The sequence below is a fragment of the Zalophus californianus genome, chromosome 16 (assembly GCF_009762305.2).
Source record: "Zalophus californianus isolate mZalCal1 chromosome 16, mZalCal1.pri.v2, whole genome shotgun sequence".
Lineage (NCBI taxonomy): Eukaryota > Metazoa > Chordata > Mammalia > Carnivora > Otariidae > Zalophus > Zalophus californianus.
In genome coordinates, this window is record NC_045610.1 from 62,461,169 (window position 1) to 62,483,737 (window position 22,569).

The 22,569-nt window shown below is 53.0% G+C and overlaps 2 protein-coding genes across 3 annotated transcripts in view; one reads left to right on the top strand and one right to left on the bottom strand.

The window, feature by feature from the left end:
- Positions 1-22,569, top strand: part of TBCD (tubulin folding cofactor D) — a 161,039-nt gene that overhangs the window by 128,111 nt on the left and 10,359 nt on the right. For both annotated transcript variants that reach the window (XM_027626122.1, XM_027626121.2), the window contains exons 24-33: positions 8,408-8,470; positions 9,347-9,423; positions 11,046-11,127; positions 12,926-13,044; positions 13,642-13,733; positions 14,383-14,523; positions 17,861-17,944; positions 18,290-18,448; positions 18,522-18,660; positions 20,670-20,791. In XM_027626122.1, the coding sequence (XP_027481923.1) occupies positions 8,408-8,470; positions 9,347-9,423; positions 11,046-11,127; positions 12,926-13,044; positions 13,642-13,733; positions 14,383-14,523; positions 17,861-17,944; positions 18,290-18,448; positions 18,522-18,660; positions 20,670-20,791 (1,078 nt within the window). The remainder of the gene's footprint in view (positions 1-8,407; positions 8,471-9,346; positions 9,424-11,045; positions 11,128-12,925; positions 13,045-13,641; positions 13,734-14,382; positions 14,524-17,860; positions 17,945-18,289; positions 18,449-18,521; positions 18,661-20,669; positions 20,792-22,569) is intronic.
- B3GNTL1 (UDP-GlcNAc:betaGal beta-1,3-N-acetylglucosaminyltransferase like 1) overlaps positions 14,533-22,569 on the bottom strand; it is a 111,899-nt gene continuing 103,862 nt past the window's right edge. Inside the window, exon 14 of the mRNA XM_027626132.1 lies at positions 14,533-15,229. The gene's annotated coding sequence lies outside the window, so the exon portion shown is untranslated. The remainder of the gene's footprint in view (positions 15,230-22,569) is intronic.

A 22,569-nucleotide genomic window follows, 5' to 3' on the forward strand; every position in this document is an offset into this window, starting at 1 on the left:
TGGTCCCTTGGGCCGTGAGCAGGAAGTGTGTGGGGTATGGCCTGGGCGGGCAGGCGTAGGGGGCCCTGAGGAGCAAAGGGTACAGTGAGGGGTTGTGGGCAGGACCTTGGGCCACAGCTGGTCACAGCAGAGGTCTCAGATCACAGTGGTGTGGTGGCCTGGCAGGGAGCTGTGCCCCCAGGATTGCTCTGCATCTGAGACCATACAGGACAGCACTTGCCCGGCCTGCAAGCGGGAAGAAGTCAGGGGCTCCTGGGGTCTGTTTAAAAAGCAACATCATCAACACGCGAGTCCATGCCCCGTTCCTCTGCAGCTTGGCTGTGCTCAGAGGCACAGGCGACCTCAGCAGGGCCGCATGGCCTGAGGGGCGGTGTGCACACACCCACACCTGTGTAGCATGCAGGTGAGGAGCAGCATAACGGCGAGAGGCTGTAGCCAAGAAAACCAGAGTGCGCCATAGCCGCACACTGTGTCGGTGCTGGTCCTTGAGAAAGAAGAACGAAGCCACTCGCTGAGGAAACACATCAGGGGAGCAGCGAAGGGCAAAGTCGATGCTGGGGTGTGGAGGGAGGGATTCAGGCAGTGGCAGCAGGAGAGCTGAACAGAGCTTGCAGATCTGAACAGAGCTTGCAGATCTGAGTCTGTTGTAAAAGTGGCGCCCAGACTCTCAACCCTAGATGAGGCTGGCGGGGTCCCCTCAGATCCCCAGCGGTTTGTTACAAGGCTCAGGTTTCCCTCAGGCTTCTTCCAAGTAAGTTGTTTTATTTTCAGTGATTCTCTTTACGGATGCAAGGAAGGAAGCACAGACGTGTCGTAGACCGTTCCACATGGTGCGGGGAAGGGAGCCTGACTTGAGTTTCTAAGTCCGTTGCTAATGAAGATGGTCTGTCTCGAGTACCTGGAGGGCTGTGTCCTCACTGACTCCAGTTGCCCTGAGGGGCCTCACCTGCCTTACACACGGGCTGCTGGTGACCAAGTTCCTGAAGCGCTGAGTGAGCGCGCTTGGCGTGCGCCACCAAACGGTCGTGCACAGGGAGAAGGCCTGCGACCCTGCAGCCCTTGGCTGATGGCAGAGTCTGCGCCGACCCCTTGGACTTCTGTCCGTGCCTCCCGCCTGGCCTGCAGAAGCTTCTCTCCGTTCCCATGAGTTCGACTGATGTCACTGGAGAATAAACTCCAGACACGAGAACTGGTTTCTGTGAGCTGACAGCTGGAACTGCTGAGGGGCTGCCATTTGGCCAAGATAAGCGTGTGGCCCTTGGATGAGGACTTGGTCACTGCCCTCGGGTGCAGAGCCATTCAGACTCCCCTGCACGCCATTCACAGCTCGTGATCTGCAGACTGTTCCTGGGTTTTGTGGCTTGTGTAGGGTGGGTGCAGGCTCTCCAGCTCGCAGCCAGAGCAACGCTGTCCGGCCTACAGGGTGGGCCCCTGGAGGCGTGGTCCCCGTTGACCACGGGGTCTCCTGCTGCGCCGTTGCCTGTGTATTAGGATTCCATCAAGGTAGCTCTTCTCTCCTTGAAGAGTTATGCCTTGTGAAGTTGGGATCCTGTTGTGTATACTACGCCTTGCTGATAAGTGATCGCAGCTTCCCGTGCCAGTGGGTGAGCTGCTTCAGCTTTATCACGGCAGCTGCTGGACGCACACCCGGGCACTGTCAGACGTATGTCGCCCACCATCACAGATCTATGTCAGCAGCTTAGGAGAAATGGCTTCTCAAGACAGGAAATGACCGGCAGAAGGAACATGTGTACCGTCAGGCCCTTCCTCACATGGTGGCGGGGTGCACTTCAGAGTCCGCACCACGTGGTGTGCCCCGGGCAGCGCGTGGTGCTGGGCCTGTCCCCTAGGCCCGCCCAGCCGTGATGAGTGGGGGAGCACGGAATCACTGCCTGTTCTCAGTTGCTTCCTGGTGGTGGTATTTGGAAAGACTTGAGGAGAGGCTGCCTTCCCCTCTCCTCGTTCACCTGCCGCACCTACCACTTACCCATGCTGGAGTGATGGTGACATAGAGAAACTGCTTTGTTTTGTGCAAAGACAGAGAAAAAAAAAGCAACCTTATTGCTGTTTTGGTGTTTTCATACCACCACGGAGGATTGCTGTGGCTTGTGGTCTGTCGTGTGGGTGTGTGTATGTTGGGGGGGGTGCTCTCCATCCACCCCTCCCTCTTTCCCACCCTGCTCTCTGTTCTGGGGGGCTGCCTGCAAGGGATGCGCCTTGGGGGCCATCGTGGGGGGGCACATGCTGGGGGGTGTTGCTGCTCTTGGGTGGGGGCACTAGCTTGCACCCTGTTGGGTCAGTCGGAGCTATTGCCAGGTCAGTACGTGGGGACAGAGGAAGGTGAGGCTCTCCAGGGCACTTAGTCACCAGGAGGAAGTAAGCCAGAGCATTTTTCTTGAACACATATTACTAATTTGCTTCCTAGTGTGGGAGATGAGGACCCAGGCACAACCTTCCTGACACAAGCTACTCTTGTCATGTCTTCCAATTTCATACATGTTTTCAGTCACACAAAACTATTGTTTTATGTAGTTGAAACTCATTTAAATGTATCCACATGCCTGTCTTTTAAGAAATCTCTTTATTCCTTTCTGCATTTCTGAGCTTCTGAAGGGGTCTTTTTCCTTTGCCTGAAGAACAGATGCTCTTCAAGTTTTCCATGGGGCATGTCTGCTGGCAATAAGACCTCTGATTTGTCTGAAAATGTCTTTTTTCACCTTCATTCCTAAAGGGTATTGTTGCTGGGTGTAGAACTTAAGTTCCACATTGACTTATTGATTGGCACTTTAAAGATAACTTTGTGTTGTTTTCTCAGTTTCCTGTTTTGTTGAGAACTTACCTATTCCTCGCTGCTCTGTTGGAGGCAGTCTGTTAATTTTCTCTGGCCACTTCGTGTCTGGTTTTCATGGCTCACACAACACACGGAGAGCAAGTGGGTGACAGGGTCTCTGTAATCTGTGTGTCAGCAGGCTGTTTGGGTCACTTTTGGAAGAACTCAGCCGTTTTTTCTCCAGATTTCACTCTTCTGCTCCCCTTTCTCCCACTGTGTCTGGGGTGCCAGGCTTCGCAAGGTAGACCTGCGTCTCCACCTTCACGTCCCTCCTGCCTCCTCCCCTTGCCTGTCCGTTTCAGTGTGGGGTCTGTGCCCCATAGTCCATGTCACGGGCTCTCTCTTCAGCTGTGTCTTATTTGTTATTAAACCCGTCAGTTGAATTCCTAATTTTTGTGTTTGTCTATTAATTTATTTTAAAGTAGGCTCCACACCCAGCATGGGGCTTGAACTCACGACCCTGAGATCAAGACCTGAGCTGTGATCAAGAGTTGGACGCTCAACTGACTGAGCCACCCATGCGTCCCCTAATTCTTGTAATTTTGTGTTCAGAATCTCTATGTTTTAATAGTTTCTGTATTACTATCATAGTTTTCAATGATTTCTTTTACCTTTCTGAACAAAGTAAGCATTTAAAATCTATGTGTAATAGTGCCATATTGTGTAGAGTTGTGTGGTTGTGCTTGTATAGGTGTGGACACTGGGCATGAAGAGTTAGAGAAGTCCTTTGAGGTTCAGGACTGTTTCCTCCCCCAGAGGGTTTTTCCGTTGGCTTCTGGCTGGAGGCCAGGGGTGCGAGCAGCCTGGGGCGCCTCCATCCCTGTCAGGCTTGAGCGGTTCTGTGCCGGCTGGAGCCAGCTGACCTGCGTCTAGGTTTGTCTAGGATGTGGTCCTTTGGATTCAAGGCCCATGAGGTGCTCTGGACTCCACGTTCTGTCCCAGTTGCCTGTAGAGGCGCGTGGATACTCTGGCTGTCTTCCTGGATTTTCGAGTGTGTGCCTTCTCCGGAGTCACCACGGCCACTCTGGCAGAAGTGGCCCAGCTCAGGGCTGTGGCCCCCAGCCTCTGCTTGTGGCTCTCCATTTCCTTGGCAGCTCCGCAGTGACTTAAGCACACACAGTTTACTTTTGTCCAGCCTTTTAAAAATATTCTTATAGGGCGCCTACGTGGCTCAGTTGGTTAAGGGACTGCCTTCGGCTCAGGTCATGATCCTGGAGTCCCTGATCGAGTCTCGCATCGGGCTCCCTGCTCAGTGAGGAGCCTGCTTCTCCCTCTAACCCTCCCCCCCTCACGTACTCTCTTGCTCTCTCAAATAAATCAATCTTTAAAAAAATAATAAAAAAAATAAAAATGTTCTTACTTAGCTGGTGGGTTGATCTGAATGACCTAGTCTGTAACTTTTTTTTAGCTTTTTATTTTGAAATGATTGTAGACTCACAGGGAGTTACAAAGCCCTGTGTTTTTTTTTTTTAAAGATTTTGTTTTTAAATAATCTTTACACCCATCATGGGGCTTGAACTCACAGCCCTGAGATCGAGAGTCACACGCTGTTCCAACTGAGCCAGCCAGGCACTGCCCCCCCCCCCCCTTTTTTATAACTTGATAGAATACATTTAAAGTTCATGTTCAGGGCAAATCTCCAAGAAAATTATTTTTTAAAATATTGAGGACTTGGGGGCGCCTGGGTGGCCATCGGTGAAGCATCTGCCTTCGGTTCAGGTCATGATCTCAGGGTCTTGGGATTGAGCCCCATGGGGGGGGGCTTCCTGCTCAGCGGGGAGTTTGCTTCTCCCTCTTCCTCTGTCCCTCCCCCTGTTTGTGCTTTCTCTCTTTCTCTCAAATAAATAAAGTCTTAAAAAATAAAATATTGAGGACTTGGATTTTCCAGTCCTTAAAACATACTGTAAAACCACTCAAAGCAGAGTGGCATTTTCTTAGGAGTGGGCAAACAGGCAGGTAGAACAGAAGACGGGATCAGAAGTAGATGCCGATGTAATGACACGAGTGAGATTTGATATGTGACACAGGTACTTCCAACGTTGGTGTGGAAGGTGGCTTACTGAGGGATGATGATGTCACCAAGGGCTGTGTGAAAGAAAAGAAAATCATGTCCTCACCTCATATATCCAGAACTAAATTTCTGATTAACTAAAAACTCAAATACAAAAAATGGAATTTAAAAAATTTCAAAGAAATTTTAGGAGACATTGTAGGATAGCATCGGTCCCTAAAAATCTTAATTTGAAAAATTTCAAATCTACACAAAAACACAGAGAAATAGCTTGTGGAGCCCCGTGTTATCTCTGCTCCCGCTCCAACAGGTCTCATTGTTTGCCACTTGTCTGTTTTCCCTGCATTGTAAAGCAGACCTGGACACCGCGTCTTAATACTTCCTCCGATAGTTCCTACTGGTGAGGACTGTGGTTCTGTTCTGTTTCTGGCTTCTGGCACATAGCCACCCAGCATAACTGGAAACAAGCAGTAGAAAGTATGTTTGTCTACATAAGTATTGAAAACTTTTGGATGGGGGAATACACCATGTATAAAGCCAGTAGGCACAACACAGAATTAGAGGAAATCCTTGTCCTGTGGTGAATGAAAAGGTGATTGTTTACAGGCTGCGCAGATCTCTTAAATTTGCCAGAGCAGAGATTCCACCTGAGCACAGACCCAGGGAGCCTCTGCGTTGCTGACAGGTGCTCAGCCTCCTCCAGCAGGCAGGGGGATGCTGGTTCCCGTAACCAGAGAGAACAACGGCGTTCTCTCTCAGGTTGGCCACAATCAGAGCTTAGCAACCCTGGCTCCAGCCCCAGCGTGTGAGCTGTCACAGGCTTTCCAGTTTGCTCACTGTCCTGGGTGCCACTGCTGAGGCTCGGCACGCAGAGCCGTGTAAGGGCAGACGGGCGGTCTGCGCCCACAGGCACATGTGGCCACTGCCGGTGCAGTGACCGCTGGAGCCCATCAGGAGAGCATGGAGAATCACATGACTGCCCACAATGGCATGAGATCTCCAGGAGTTGGTTACGTTGTTAGAGAGAAAAGCAGGGTGGTGGCCGGAGTCTCTGCCAGCGCTAGGTGGGACCTTGTTCCTGGTCGTGGGTAATGGGAGTCAGGAGCTGTGAGGAGGGGGACCGGCTCACCTTTGCTCTGCGGCACCCCAGGCACCATGCAGACTGCGTGGCTGTGCTCTCAGCTCTGGCCGGCGGCACTTGAGGGCACGGCTGTCTGGCCCTTGGGTCCCTGCGGGACGGCAGGAAGCACCCCAGCACACTGTGACCTCGGGGGGAGCTATTGTCAGCACCAGGGTCTGGAGGTGCTTGTCCTGCGCCCAACCTGGCTGCCTGACTTCTGTCACACTCCAGCTCAGGCCTGGTTTCTGGGGTCGAGGCGGGAGTTGAGGGACCAAAGGGGGGAGTAGAGAGAGCCTAAAAAGGGGGTTGTCCGTTGGGAAGCAGCACCATTCCTTCCTGCTTGAGGGTGGGTGTGGCCGTGCCAGGTGCCCGGGGGTGGTCACCAAAACGCCAGTGGTAGTTTTTTCTCTGATGTTTCTCCGTGGTGTGGTGGGTCCAGGGCCACCCTCCCTTGAGCATTGTGGATTCCATCCCACACTTTGGTGGTTTTCTTTGCAGTGGGTGGTGTCTTTAACCTATTGATTATATTGGACCGATTTCTGCCATGGGTGTGGTAATCTTTTTTTTTTTTTTTTACTTTATTTTATTTTTTAAAAATATTTTATTAATTTATTTGACAGAAGGAGACACAGTGAGGGAGGGAACACAAGCAGGGGGAGTGGGAGAGGGAGAAGCAGGCTTCCTGCCGAGCAGGGAGCCCCATGCGGGGCTCGATCCCAGGACTCTGGGATCATGACCCGAGCTGAAGGCAGATGATTAATGACTGAGCCACCCAGGCGCCCCCCCCCTTTCTTTTAAAGTAATAAATAGCTGAAATGATGCAATATTTTCACAAATACCAGATTTTTTGATGAACTATGTACATTTATTTAGGGACCCCAAACCATTGGTCTTTAATGATATGTAATGTACAAATTATGTCAATCATCATCATCATCATAGACAATAAAAATTGATGTATAAAGAATACTCCTTAAAAATCTAAACAGTAAATAAGTTTAATATAAGAAAAAAATTGCAAAAATACTGAATTGGCTTCTTGGAATTTTTATTTTTTATAATTTCTAAATATGTTCAGTTTCCTTTACACTGAAAAATCCCTTTCAAAGTGTGCACTCCTTAGTCTTTATATGGTGACAATTTTGGTCATTTATTTTAATCCCTTATTTCAACTTTTTTTTTGTTATGTTCAGTTAGCCGTTAGCCAGCATATAGTACATCATAAGTTTTTGATGTAGTGTTCAACAATTCATTAGTTGCATATAACCCAGTGCTCATCACAACATGTGCCCTCCTTAATACCCATCACCCCCAGATACCCCATCTCCCCACCCCCCTCCTTTCTGTAAAGCTCAGTTAGGTTCCCGGAGTCCAGAGTCTCTCGTGGTTTGTCTCCCTCTCTGATTTCTTCCCATTCAGTTTTCCTTCCCTTCCGCTGTGGTCCTCCACACTATTCCTTATGTTCCATATATGAGTGAAACCATATGATAGCTGTCTTTCTCTGCTTGACTTACTTCCCTTAGCGTAATCCCCTCCAGTTCAATCACGTCAGTGCAAATTGTAGGTATGTATCCTTTCTGATGGCTGAGTGATCTTCCCTTGTATATATGGACCTCATCTTCTTTATCCATTCGTCTGTTGAAGGGCATCTCGGCTCCTTGGCTATTGTGGACATTGCTGATACGGACATTGAGGTGCAGGTGCCCCTTTTCACTATGTCTGTATCTTTGGGGTAGATACCTAGTAGTGCAGTTGTGTTTCTGTAAAAAAACTGACACTAATTATTCACAGAGGTCAGGAATTTACCCAAGATTTTACACCATGGCTTGTCCAGGAACCATTCTGTTGAGGATAATAGCATTAATTTCTTTGTTTGTTGACTGCATGCAGCTCAGTGCTCTTGGTTTGTCCGCATTTTGGCCCCTCAGTGGACTCCTGGGTGCTCACCTGTCCTGACCTAGGTGGACTGTGAGTCTCACCTGTGACAGGACTGTTGCCACTGTCTTTGGAGACCCCCTTTCCTCCTGCGTTAACAGCTCCTCTGTGGTCCTCATTTCAGGCAGGTGCCATAGCTCCTGGTCACTTGTAAGTGTCGATGGCCCCGTCAGCACATGCGTCCTCTGAATCGAGAGTTGTCCCTGGGGATTCATGTGGGTGACCCTGGGGTCACATCTGTAGCTGTGGGCTGTGTTGCTCCGTGTGGCCCTGGGGCTGCCTCTACCTGGGCCAGGTTTGGAGCAGGTTCCCTGAGGCTGCACAGCTGAGGAGGTGCTGGGGCTGCTCACAGGCTGGCCAGACACGGGCACTGGTGTGTCCGGAGACACCGGCACTGACGCGTCCGGAGTGGCCGGAGGGACTTGGTACCAGCAGCTCAGCACTCAGCAGGGTGGGCGCTGCAATGGGCACTTCTGGAGAATGACATTGCATTTATTCTTTTCCTTCATAGTGTGCATTTTAATAGAAAACTTGTCCCTTTCCAAGATGCCTTTTAGAGGTGACGTCATAATTGGTAAGTGCTTTTCTTCTTCTTTGTGGACTCACACTGTAGCATTTCCTCCCAGAACTATTTCAAATTAAAAAGAAAATGAACCAGCTAGGATAGATGATAACCCGTTGTAAATAATGAGCATCCCCCCGCACTCTCCTCCTCAGAAAGAATCTTTCCCTTGTCTAATGAGAGGTCAGGCTCCTTCCTCAGAGCTCCTGGCTGCCACTCTGCCTGTGGCACCTGCCCCCAGTGCCGGGCAGTCTTGGTTGTCCCTTACCCTGACAGATGCATGGTGCAGGCCTGCAGGAACCGGGGTGCAGGCAGGATGTGTGAGGAGGGACAGCTCTTGTGGAGCAGTGGCCAGGCCCCTCTGCAGGCCTCGAGCCCTCCACCTTCTATGGCACGTGGCCACAGAGGCAGTAAGAAAGGGGCCTTGGGGTCACCTTTATCCCCTGGCTGACTTTATTCTTTGCTTTTGCAGCCTCAAGTTCTGGGACCAGGAGACCAAAAAAAAAAAAAAAAAGAATTGGATAAATTTAGCATTCTATGCTCAGTGTGGGATCTAACTGAGTTAAATATTTAGGTTTTTATGGGTGGGGGCCCAGGGACATTGTTTGAGAGAGAGGTGCTTCCAGAAGTGGTGCCCTGAAGCTTGCGGTGTTAAAAGAGCAAAAATTTCTCACGGTAACAGTTTGACATTTCAGTAGCCAAAAGAAGGCTTTCTCTCCGAATGGAGAGGGCCCTTGGATTTTTGTATAACCTGCGTAACGTTTACCTTAGATTTTCTCCAGATTCATCTCTAAGGTTACCAACTTTAAGAGGTAGAAGATCTATTGTTTTTAATTTCATCTACATGTTCTTAACTGGGTAAATGAATGTCTTTTGTTCCTTTGACAGATGGTTGGCAGTGGCTGATAAATGACACACTGAGAAATCTCCATCTTATTTCAAGTCATTCTAGACAACAGATCAAGGTATGGTAAGCAAGATTTTTCTGGCTGTTGCATTGTATAGAGAGTGACACTGGGGGCGCCTGGGTGGCTCACTTGGTTGAGCGTGCAACTCGATTTCAGCTCAGGTCATGATCTCAGGGTCCTGGGATCAAGACCCATGTTGGGCTCCGTACTCAGTGCAGAGTCTGCTTGAGATTCTTTCTTTCTCCCTCTCCCTCTGCCCTTACCCTTGCTCATTCACGTGCTCTCTCTTTCTTTGAAATAAGTAAATAAAATCTAAAAGAAAGTGACATTAATCTTTTTTTTTTTAGTGTTTGTTTCAAAGGACTGTGTGCGTTATGAGTCCCTTTTATACACAAATGTTGTGATCATTGATAAATGCCATAATTATATTTGGAATTCTAGATGGCACTATCTATGTAATTTATAATCAGAAAAACTAATGCAGCCAATGATGACCAGAATATTTAAATTTTATATGACAGTTTCTGGTTAAATTAGATTCAGCTTCTGAACATCTCTCCTGTATGTCCATAGTGATTGTTTATTCAGTTGGGGAGTTTTGTGTCCTGTTGAGGTGCAGAATGGTGGGGTTGGAGACTCTGCCGTGACACTCAGGTGTAGGTGGGAGCCGCAGTCCAGGGTCCTTGCCTGAGAGTGCTGGCTATCTTGAGCAAGGACAGAGTGTGTGTGTCCGGTGGCCGATGTGCTGTTGTCCTCTCCTGGGACAGGTAACTTTGGCCTAGGGGGGCTGTGACGGAGGTCCTAGTGTGGGTGTTGATGGGCTTTGGTATTGAGGGTGGAGAAACCGAAGTCCGTGTTGGTTTCCCATATGATTAATTCTCCAGCCTCCTGCATATGCTTTTTTTTTTTTTTGAAGGAACTTTATCGTTCTGTAGAATCCAAGTACGGTTTTACTAGTTGAATCTGAATGTTTCATGGTCAGGCCTCAAAATTTCCTTTTAAGAGCATTCCCTTAATTGATTCACACCAGCAGGGATTGTGGTAGTTTGCACGGGTGACATCTCGGTGTGATGCTGTGTTGTGTGGCCCCTCCCTGTGCAGCCTCCGGCACCTCTCTCCAGGGCTGCTCTGTTGGGCTCAGCAGCCTGATTTGGGGAAGCAGTGGAAAAAACATAGAAATCCAGCATTTGCCCTTTGCTGTCTGTCTGACCCTGAGAGGCTTACCTGGAGCTCAGGCTTCTCTTGGCAGTACAGGTGTTCTGGGGCGGCCTGGGGGGCGCGGCTGCTGCCACATCAGCTCCCACTCTCCTCCCCCCGACCCTGGCCCCGCAACTTCCCCTCTAAGTGAGGCCTGTATGTTACTTCTGTGTGAACAACACACACTTTGCCCTTTGCCCATTCTGCTGGGAAAGAAAAACATGCCCCATTTTATAATTAACTTTTATTAGAAGACTTTGCATCGAATGGAAGAAATCATATTTTCCATTCAGATTATTAGTTGCAGAGAATTTTGAAGTTATCTGACAGATATCTGACGATGATCAACAGATGTGCTGGAAAGGAGTATATGATTCAGTTTCTGTTTGTTTCAAATTTAATCACTGGCCTGACAGCAGAACGACCCGACGGCTGGGCGCCCGGGAGGCTGCATGGTGCACTCACGTCCCGCTTTATTTCAGGGAGCGGCAGTCTTGGCCCTGGCTGCTCTCTGCAGTGAGTACTACGCCCTGGAGACCGGGGAGGCGGATCCTGCCAGGCAGGGTGAGTGGGCCGCGGGGCCTCCAGCAGGAAGTGGGGGTGCAGGGTATGGGTTTTGGCGCACCGCCTCCTGCTGTGAGTGGACAGGGTGTGGGAGGGAGGGGCCCGAGCTGGGCGTTGGGCGGGGACGGGGGGAAGGGGGCACAGAGGCCTGCTGCTCTTGGATCTGCCAGGTTCCTGTAGCTGCCGCAGGTGTTCATCCCTCTTTGGCTCTAGACAGGTGCATCCCTGGTGTGTTGGCACTCCCCCGAACGGGCGAGAACAAGCACAATGCTCACCATGCAGAGCCCGTGCTTATGTCAGCAGCGTCTGCCTGAATGACGTTTTCCAGTAAACTCCCCCACTTTGTGCTTTGGAGGTTCCCACTGTACGTGGATGGAACCCCTTCCTTCTCTGGCCTCCGAGGGAGCCTCCTGTTTCCTGTTCCATTTTTTGTTCCTGTGTTTCCTTTGGTGTTTGTTCCTTGGCTCCTTCCTCTTCTTTCTGGTCCTCGATGGCCGGGGTTCTGTCGGCTCAGAGGGGGCCTGCCTCTGCTGTCCTAGCACATCCTGATTCCCTGTCCCTGATTGCTTCGGTGACTTTTTTATGGCAGATGTGGTTTTAGGGTTTCCATATGCACCGTGCCACCGTTTCCTGGTGCAGGTCCTTGGCATGTGCGTGCACTTTGCCCTTTCCCTGTTCACACAAGCCTTGCTGCACAGCATTGCCTCAGTTGGGTTTTCCAGAACCCCCTCGTGTGGTTCATCTGACCCTTGACAGGTCTGCATGGAGAAGCTTCATGTCCACCCACCGTGGTGCCCTGTAGCGTTCTCTTGCCTGACAGTCACTTCAGAAGCATATGAAATGCTTTTAAATTATTTTAAATGGTAAAAATCGTGTGATTTTTTTTTAAAATAAAATATTCTGTAACGTGATCTTCTGACAGACTTTCCAAATTTATGAAGTTTTTCCCTTGACCATAGGCAGTGTTACATTTGCATTTAGTCTGTTTTTAAAAACTGGGATGATAAGGTCACGTTTCACTTTCTGCCTGAGAAGAGAGTATGGCGTCGCTGTGCACGCGGGAAGAGTGAGCAGTGTTCCGGAGTCCCCGTCAGTGTGTGGAGACCCCAACCAGTGGCCACATCAGGGGTGCACAGGTGTTTCGGTGTTCCTTCGCTGTCCTTGCGTAGGCCCTTGAGGTTTCCGTGCACATGTTGCCACGGTTGTGCCTTGTTGACATCTAAGCAGTGAGGACAAGAATTGGTCACGGTGGTTGGACAGGTCGGGGTGTGCAGGCTCCTGGCCCCTCCCGAGCTGCGTTGGTTGAGGACAGCCTGGCAGCCCCACTGCCCTTCCCGCCCTGACTGTCTCTTGAGTCTGCCCTGCACCCTCTGTTCCCGTCCCTGTTTCATCCCTGACCATGGCCTTCCCGTCTCGGGGAGCATCTCTCTGTGCGCAGTGTGCTCTCAGCCCGACTGGCAGCTTCTGCCCCTTCGTGCTCACCCTGGGAGGGCATCCCGTCCACCGTGTGCCTTTGTGTTCCTGGTGACTAGGACCACATCATGCATTCTTAACCCCTCCTGCATTTATTCTCCTAAGAGTGAAATCATGTATTAAAATTGCCTATGAAAACCTCAAACCCACCTAATAAAAATTCTTAAAATGTTTTGATCAGAGCCATTTCTAAGATACATCTGCTTCAGAAGCTGGCATGCTTCCTCCCTCTCTCTCGCTGCCTACTCACGCATTTCCGAGATGTCATAAGGAGAGCATGTTGTGCGGGAAGGGAGGCAGCCGCCCTTTTGTCGTTGCCTTTCAGATGAGCTGATACGGCAGTATCTCGCTGACCTGCAGAGCCCAGAGGAGATGGCTCGCTGTGGCTTCTCGCTGGCCCTGGGTGCCCTCCCGCGCTTCCTCCTGAAAGGCAGGCTGCAGCAGGTGAGGCGCCCCGCATCCTGAAGAAATGGCCTGTTGGGTCTGGGCGTTGCGTGTGAGCCCAGTGGGGGAGGGTTTGGGAGGGTCAGACCACGAATTTATGCCCGTCCAGGTGTGTGGCCATGAGGAAGGGAACGGGGTGCTCTTGAGGGTGCTGGGTGGACACTGTCGTGTGATGGGGGGACTTGGAGGGGCTGAGTTCTCGTCTGACAGAGGGAAGCTCTTGCTGCCTCTGTGGAAACATGCTCCTGCCTTGAGACAGCCATGCTGTGTTCCCCTCCTGCGCACGTCGTCTCGGGGTCAGAGGCACTGGACAGACTGCCTAAAACTCAGCTCTGCAGCTTAGCCTTTTGGAACATATGACTCTCAGGACCGAATGGCCCTTTAAGAAGTAGTGGATCGAGATCTCAGGAGTCGGCTGATCATTTGTCACAATTTCCAGCTGTGGGCCACAGGACCGTAAGGGGGCAGTTGGCGTTTGGATGCCCCACAGAGGTGACCGGGGGCAGCAGGTGCCCCCTCCACGTGTCCTCCGGGCTGCAGCAGGGCGTGTGGCCTGCCAGGTGCACGCTCTGTTGAGGACGCATTACTGCCTTTCAGGTGCTGGCAGGCCTGGGAGCCGTGACTGTCATTCGTCCTGAGGATGTGAGCTTTGCCGAGTCCAGGCGGGATGCTTTGAAGGCGATCTCAAGGTGGGTCTCCTCCGGGCTGTTCCCCAGTCCTTGCTCTCCTGGGGGCCAGCGACCAAACACTGAGGTGGTCTCTGTCGGTGTGGGCCAGAGCCCAGTCTCACATGAATCTACTTTGAAGCAGCAGTGTAACTTTTTTATTTTCTCGTTTCTTCTCTTTTCAGAGGGTTGTCAAAGAATATTTCCAACTCAGAGGCTCATTGACACTTTATTCATTGTCGCTATAGTGAATATTAGACTTCTTTGTTTTGGGAATAGCAACCCACCTCAAGAACTGGGGCATGAACCTTAGCTCAAGTCTGGAAGTGCCATGTGGTGCTGGCCACACACAGCACGCACAACAGGACACGCTTTCCTTTCTTTGTCCCCCACCCGTGTCCCTCTTCTGCTGTACGGTGGCACCACCCCTTTCTGCCAGGACGGAGGTGGGAGGGGCCAGCACAGGTGGCCTCCTGCACACCTTTTAAGCTGCAGACACTAGGAAATGTGATTTTGGGGAAAAGTGTCATTCAGTGTATGTCAGCATGGAAGGAACTCTGACTCCACCTCTGAGGTTGTTGGCCTGGTTCAGCGTGTCCTGTCAGGCCAAGATGGTGGGAAAGATGGGGTTCACAGACACTTGCCATATTTCACGCATTTTTAATAATTTCAGGGTTTGCCAGACAGTTGGCGTGAGAGCAGGAGGGGCCCCAGACGAGGTTGTGTGTGAAGAGAACGTCTCCCAGATTTACTGCACCCTCCTGGGCTGTCTGCACGACTACACCACCGACAGCCGTGGGGACGTGGGCGCATGGTAAGGTGGCAGGTGGTCTCTTGCTCACGGTCCTTGAGGTGCGCCGTCCCCCCGGGCTTGTGTTCTCAGGACAGCAGAGCATCCTTGGGCCTAGCTCATGGTTGTGTTCCACTCTTCTCTGAAAAATACTAAATTCTAAAGCACAGACACTTGCCACTCCCTCATGCCAGCCCCCATGGTTGGCTTTCCAGTTCTTCTGAGAAAATTCAAGCAAACAAAGGCCCTGATGTGGCAATTTAGGGCAAGAAGGGGGTCAGACCACTTTGGAGGAGGAGATGGGTACTTCTCTGGGGATTCAGTTGCACAGTGAACCGTGGCCCCTTCTGATGGGAAACCAGGTACCCACATCTCAGGCTTGGGAGAAACCTTGGCTTGACTGTTCTCATAAGGACGCCCCCAGAAAACTTGTTGTAGCCCAAGCCGAGAGGAGGCTGTGCCCATGGTGCGAGGTTTGCTTTGTGTGTCATTTCTTTGTTCTCACGTTGGCATCTGTCATCTTTCCAAGATTTCAGTTTACTGTAAATAGCAAACCAAGTTACCCTTTCATTGGAGGAGCTGAGAGCTACCCTTAGGACTTCTGTCTCTCGTTCTGGACATGCTGTGATGGGCGTTGTGCCGAGAGGCTGTGTGGGGTAAGGTGTCACTGACATTGGGCGGAATCGTTCTCTTATTACAGTGGAAACAGAAGTTGAGCTTTATGTGAAGCCTTGAAAGAGAAAAAAGAAATGCACGTTTTTTCCATATGTGGCAAGTTTTTGGCCACTTTATTTAAATCTCCCCTGCCCCACCTCATCCTGGACACCTCGTCCCGCCGTGGGCCCCATTCCTGCCCGTAAGCCCTGGGGCTCTACTCATTTCTTTTTCAGTTTTTTTTTTTTCTCTTCTTCAGTTGTGTAAATTCTAATTTACATTGAAGTTCACTGGCTCTTCCCTGTGTTACCTGTGCCATCAAGGTCGCCTGAGAGAGCTCTAATTTTGTTATCGTTCCATTACAGTTCCCGTCTGGGGCTTTTCCCCACTTTCTGTGTCTGCCAACCTTCCCTGCCTTTTCCTCCATCAGGATGTTCCCTCACCTTACTGGTTTGCTTTCCTTCCCTTCTGCTCAGTCCCAGGTGGTGTTGGGGACACGGCCGCGTGGGGCCCTGATGGCCTTGGCATGCCCTTGTAGATGCAGGCAGGGCTCCTCGGTGGGAGCTTGGGGCGCCCCTGTGTCCTTGGGGAGTCCACCCTGACAGCTGCCTGGTGGCCCTACAACAGCACAGCCCCGACCCCTGCGCTTCCCTATCCCTGTAGGACGCGGGCTGGGGGAGCTGCACTGATCGGGGTCTGTGTCAGTCGGTGATGTTGGTCAGACCTCACCCCGGGCTCAGTTGTGTGCCCTGGAGAGCGGGTCGTTCTTCCTGGTTCTTTGTGGGGCATGTGGTTTTGGAGCGGATCCTGGCTCCGGGAGGTTTGCTGTGGGGATGGGTTCCCTCACTCCTCCGGAGGGTGCTGATGGCTTTCCAGTGGCCAGTGTGCTTGCTTTGAATACAGAGCTGCGGTCTCCACCTCATCTGATGTGGGTGGCCACCCATGTTCTGTCTGGTGGGCAGCCCTCCTGTGTGGGCGTGGGGTCCCCCTCTGGGGCACACCCCTGCAAGGCGCTCCCTGTGCTCTCGGGGGCCCTGCTTGTCCCAACTCCTTACAGTTCCAGCCGGAAGGACGGTGGGTTTTCCTGGGTCCTGCAGCAGCACAGACACTGAACCCTGTGAGGAGGAAGCTCGGGTGCTGGTGCCAGTGTCCCTCCCAAAGGCCTGTGCAGTGCGGGTGTGGGAGCCCAGCGACGTTTGGTCCTTTTCAGAAGATTCTCGCTCTCCTTAGAAAGTCTCCAGTTATTTATTTTTCCACCTGTTCTCTGTCAGCATGTTGTTTAAAGACTCTGCCTGTTTGTTCTGGGATCTGTGGCAACCCTGTGTCTGCCTCTGTTCTCTCTTAGTATTTTAATAGTTGGTCTTTTATTTTTTTTTTTAGTTTTATTTGTTTTTATTTTTATTTTTTTAAAGATTTTATTTATTTATTTGACAGAGAGAGACCCAGCGAGAGAGGGAACACAAGCAGGGGGAGGGGGAGAGGGAGAAGCAGGCTTCCTGCCGAGCAGGGAGCCCGATGCGGGGCTCGATCCCAGGACCCTGGGATCATGACCCGAGCCGAAGGCAGCCGCTTAACGACTGAGCCCCCCAGGCGCCATTTTTTTTTTTTTAAAACCATTCCTTGTAGCGCTAACTAAACCCAGAAAGTGTACACTCAGAATCGCGGAGGCTTTGGGTGTGCACACGCTTGCAGGGAGCACAAAGGTCAGGCCTGTGGTGTGGGTGCGGGCCGCCTGATGCCCTCTGTGTGGGGTTGGACCGTGTGCCACCTGTAAGGAGCTGGGGAGGCCCCGAGGGTGTGTGTGCAGGCTTGGGTTTGTCCTCTGTGCGTACTCTTCCCCCACCTCTCCTGTGAGTGCTGTACCCACAGACACTGGGGGTCCACAGGGCCCCCCGTCCTCCCGTCTCCCACACCCTGCCCAGCCTGGCGCCTGCAGATGGGCAGGCATATGTCTCAGGGCCTGAACGGCATCTGGTTGGCAGCCATGCCCTGGGGACAGCCTGCCCCGCTCCCGTGAACCCCGGCCCGTGTCTGTCTCGTGCCTCCAGCACCCCCACACCTGTGCTCAGTGCTTCACCGGCCGGGCTCCTGTGGGCCGGGGCCTCCGTCTGTCTGTCGGTGGCAGGGCTGATGGCTGGCCTGCAGGACCTGCTGGCCTTGGTGGTGCGGGGTGGGTCTGTGGTCCCTGCTGCCCAGCTGTGTCCCCAGTCTGAAGTGCTGCTTTCACCCTGGTTTGGCCAGTCATGGTGTGGGCTCAGGTTTTCACGTTGTGGAAGCTTCATTTTCTTCAGTGTGAGCGAATGTGGAGTGAGTCTGTTGGAGCGGAGAGTGACGTCCTGATCTGGAAGGGTGGTGGCAGTGGCAGACGTGAGCTGATCTGTATGCATCTGTTCCTCAGTTTCTCTGCCAGGAGAAAGCTTTGTAGACCAGGCTGCACTGCATTTGGAGGTTTTGTGGCCACCTCAGTGCTGTTTGTGTGCACTTGGGACCTGGCACCTGCCTTCGGGTGTCAGACATGCGTCCTTGCTGACAGAGCGCAGGAGAAAGTGCTCTTGCTAGCTGCGAGTACTGCATTTGGTGGGCCTTTCCTACTGAAGTGATGGTCAGTCTCTGGAGCTCGCCCTGGTTGAAGGTGTCTGAGCCTCCTGAGTGTGGCTGGCGGTTCACATGGCACCTGGGGCTCTTCATCACCTCCTTGTCCCTGCAGGGTCCGTGAGGCCGCCATGACCAGTCTGATGGACCTGACACTCCTGCTAGGGAGGGAGCAGCCAGAGCTGATCGAGGCCAGCGTGTGAGTGCCTCCTGTGCGGGGGTCTGGCCCGGTCTGTGGGAGGACACCAGCACTGGGGGCGAGGCTGGGGTCTCTGTGTCCAGGCTGCTCTTGCTGCCGGGGCCTCCCTTCCCTCCCTCCTGCCTTCAGCTCCTTCCTGTGTCCCCTTCCCCCCCATCTCCCAGCCCACCCCATCTGTCTGCACTGCTTCCACCCAAGACCTGGTGCTCAGGCCTCCGAGGGCTCAGGTTCACTGTGGCTGCGTCCCGTACCCCCTGAGGCTGGAGTGGGTGCCATGATCTTGGGGCCGCTCTGGCTGGTGCCCTGGGTTCAAGCTGGGCTAACGGCCTTGCTCTTGTTTTGTAGCTGTCAGCAGGTCATGTGTTGTGTAGCCCAGCAGGCGAGTGAGAAGATTGACCGGATCCGCGCACACGCCGCCCGCGTGTTCATGGCTCTGCTGCACTCTCACGGCTCTCCTGTCCCACACGTGCCCCACCGAGGAGAGCTGGAAAAGCTCTTCCCCAGGTACGGGAGGCCGGGGTCCCCAACCCCCAGCGGGTGCGGGCCCCCCTCCAGCTTGTTGGCTCATTCTCTGCAGATCCGACGTGGCCTCCGTGAACTGGAATGCGCCGTCCCAGGCCTTCCCTCGCATCACCCAGCTCCTGGGGCTGCCCACCTACCGCTACCACGTCTTGCTGGGGCTGGCTGTGTCCGTGGGTGGCTTGACCGAGTCGACGGTGAGGAGGCCTCTTCCCAGGCCCACGGTGGTGGGTGGCACCTGGCCCAGGGCTGGGGCGGTGTGGGAGGTCTGAGTGGGAAGGATGCTGTCAGTGGCAGCCAGAGGCTGAGAGGCACACGCTGGGAGGGCAGCTTGGTCCTCGCTGTGCTGGTCTTTTCTCTGCTTTGGGGGTCAAAGTGGGGTCAAGGGTCCGCCCCTTCCCTTGGCCTTGGGTTTCCAGGGCAGGACCCCCAAGGACAGTGTTAACCTCTCCTGAGAGTGGACTGGCGTTCCCAGTGGGAAGCTCAGTGGCAGGACTATTTAGAACCTGAAGCACACACAACTACGAGGAAAATTGTGGCGAGCTTCTGTGTGGACGGTGTCCCGCCACACACGGCACGGGGCAGCCTGGTTCTCCTGTGAGCGCTGGGCTCGGCAGCCCTTGGACCTCACCTGCCCGCTGCTGCTTCGCCGTTTGCTTCTCTTTCCTCCTCTTCGTGCCGTCATTTTCGGGATAAGTCTGGTCTGTTTTCTCGTGTCCTTTCTGCTGGCGTGGCGGTCGCACATCCTTTCCCCTTGGACCCGGGAGCAGTGTCGTGTGCACCCAGCTTTGGAGCCGTTGGGGGGCGTCCTGCTCCCCTGCGTGGTCACGTGGGTTTTCGTGGGGACGGCGAATGCGTTTTCACTCACCTGCCTGTGCTCTTGGGTGCCGATGTCGCCAGAGCAAGAGCCCTGTCTGGTGGGGCCGCTGCTCCTGGTTCGGCTGTGGGGACGCCCCCCTCAGCCCTCGCCTGGTGCTCGGCAGCTCCCCTCTGACGCTGCAGGCTGTGACCTGCTGGGATCTGTGTTCTGCGTTCTCTTCTGGAAACTTCTCTGCCCTCCTCATTCTCGTTCAGGATCTCCTCCTCCCGCATACCCCTTATGATCCCCACGTGTCCGCCTGTGCTCCGTCCATCCTGGTTTTCCGTTTTCTTTTCCAGGTACTATTTTGTTTTGCAGCTTTGTACAATCTGCTGTTTATTCCCTCCCCCTGCTGAATTTTTTGGTTTCCATAATTCTGTTTTTTATTACCAGACGTTCACTTTGTTTTGAAATCTTTCTTGTGCCTTTTCATCGCAGGCTCATCTGGGTTTTGTTTTATGTGTTTTTTGTTTGTTTTTAAGAGAGCGCATGGGGGGGAGGGGCAGAGGGAAAGAGAATCTGAAGCAGACTTCCCACTGAGTGCAGAGCCCGACGATCTCACGACCCTGAGATCATGACGTGAGCCGAAATCAAGAGGCTGACGTTCAACCGACTGCACCACCCGGGCGCCCTGCAGGCTCATCTTTGTCGTCGCGTTTTCCCCAGGAATTAGCCTACGGTGCTCTCCTGTGGGCCGTGCCTTGTGATTCTCCTGCCTGTGCTCTCAGCTGGGAGGCGTCTGCGTTGGCTCCCGTCCTCTTGTGGACTCATTCCTGGTCACTCCCCATCCTGGGTCTGTGGCACGGAGGCCGGCGACTCTGGTCTGGGGCCCTGCAGGCAGCTGTGGCAGTGGGTTTCTTCGGTGCCCCCCCAGCTGCTGGAGTCCTGCTGCCCCCACCGCCAGCTATGTCTGCGTCCGTGCGGTCACTTCTCCGGTCACTGCGTCGATTCCTTCTGCTCCTCCGTTGGGGTCTATGGGGAGGGTCTCTGAGCCCAGCAGTGCCTTGGGGGCTACAGGTTGAGTTTGGAATGGAAGGTGTCAGAGCATCTGATCCCCTGACTTGCTTCTCGGGGAGACTGCAGCCTCCACTGAGGTCAACTTAGGGGTCGTTGCGGTGTTCGGTCTGCACTGCTGCCCCAAGAGCAGCATTTCCGGGTCAGTGCTCCTTCCATGTCTCTGTGCTCGTGCCCCATCCGGCGGGACGTTGCCAAGATCCCCACGTTGTGTTGGTCTGTCTCCTGAGCTCCATCGTGGATGTTGGAGTGGAACCATCGCGGTGCACTCTGGGGCAGGTGGCGAGGGGGTGGTGGTCTTGTTGCCGTTAAGAGTGCATCTCTGTGTTGCAGGTTAGGTACTCGACGCAGAGCCTCTTTGAGTACATGAAGGGGATTCACAATGACCCGCAGGCCCTGGAGGGCTTCGGGGGGACCCTCCTGCAGGTCTTTGAGGACAACCTTCTGAATGACAGGTAAGGGGTGTCGCCTTCGTCACGGTTTTCAGACCCCCGTGGTCTCACTTGTACTCACCGGGATTTGTGAGGGGGCGGTGAGGTAGCCCAGGTGGGGACCTGACTGCAGCCAGGCCAGGGAGTGCCCACGGCTCACGGCGCCCTACCAGCCACATCACCGTCGTGGAGCTGCCACCAGCCTGCACCGTGGGCCAGCCAAATTAGGACTTTAAAAGATGACCGAGGCTCTGAGCCTGGGAGGGTACACGTGGCTCTTCCCCGAGGTGACGTCTCCTTGGTCTGTGCGTGGACACACCCACTTGTGTGTCGAGATCTCTGCAGGGTTAGAATGTCGCAGCAAGAAGTAGGACTTGTTTTCTGAGCATCTTTGCTGTATTGTTTTTGGTAACTGCTTTTCCATTGAAGGCAGTGTGTACAGCCCTTGGGCCCTGACCTTGGAATTGGAGGTGTTTCCCAAAGTCCTCTGAGAGGGTTGTTCTTGGACTTGGTTCTCAACTGTCCTGGGTAGCCGGGCCCCGGTCACAATAGCGTGGATGCAGGCCCTTGTTGGCCTGTCCTGTCTGTGGGAAGCAAATGGGAGCTCCACCAATGGTCTTTTCTCTTTTCCTGGATAGCACTGAGTGTGAGTAAAGGGTGCAGTTCGGTAGACTTTGACTCTGTTGACATCCCTGTAACTGTCACCAGTCACCCCTTCCCGCGCCCAGCACTAGGCAACCACTCTCGCTGATCTGCTTTCTGTCACTGGGGTTCAGTGGGCATTTCCTATGAGTGTATTTCAGTGGAATCTGCGGTGTGTCTGGCTTCCATTGTGCGGTCAGACCACACTTGGTTCCTCTGTTGATAGTCGCCAGGGTTGTTTGTGGCCGGAGTTAAAAAGAAAGCTGCAGGGGACATTCGCAGACATGACTGTGTGGACATGTCCCCACTTTGCTCCTGGGTTGGTGCTGAGGAGCAGGCTAGCTGGGTTGCATGGCAGGTGGATGTTCAACTTCTAAAAACCTGCCACACTGTTTTGCAAAAACGGTCACACTGTTTTATACCCTTCTGGGGCGTCTTGAGGGTCCAGGCGCGGTCTGTGTGTTCTGACCACTGTGGCCTGTCGTCGTGGCTTCGGGGCTTCCCTCCTGCCTGGCGTGGATTTCCTCCCCAATGAGGGTCTGTTCAGACCTCCCGCCTGTTTTTTAGTTGGGTAGTCATGGTTTCCCCTCCTGAGTTTTGAGATTTCTCGCGTGAGCTGCGCAAGCCCTTTGTCAGACAGTGGCCTGCAGACACCCCCTTCCAGGTGGTGACCTGCCCTCCACGCCCTTGGCGGACTCTGAGCGGGCGCGTCCATGTGCACGTGCTCCGGCTCCTCCTCTTGGTTTTTACAGGTGTGTGTGTTGTGTCAGAGCGAAGAATCTTGGCCTGACTGGAGGTCACCACGGGTTTCCCTTGACGTTTTCTAGAATATCTGTAGTGTTAGGTTTTATACTTAGACCTAAGGTCCGTTTTGGGTTATTTTCGGTGTGACACGAGTGACAGATCGTATGTGTGTGTTGTTTCTGCGTATGGGTGTCCAGTGTGTTGAAATCTGTCCCTTCCACAGTGTTGCTTTTCCACTTTTTCATCAGTTTTGGATATGTAAGCTCATTTCTGGGTTTCTCTGCTCCTTGGTCTGTGCTCCCTTGGGCTTTGCAGCTGAAATTAAGTGGTGCGGCTCACTCTCGCGTCCCTTAGCTGTTTGGCTTTTTTGGATCCTTAGTGTTTCCATGTGGACTATACAATAGGGTTGTCGTTTT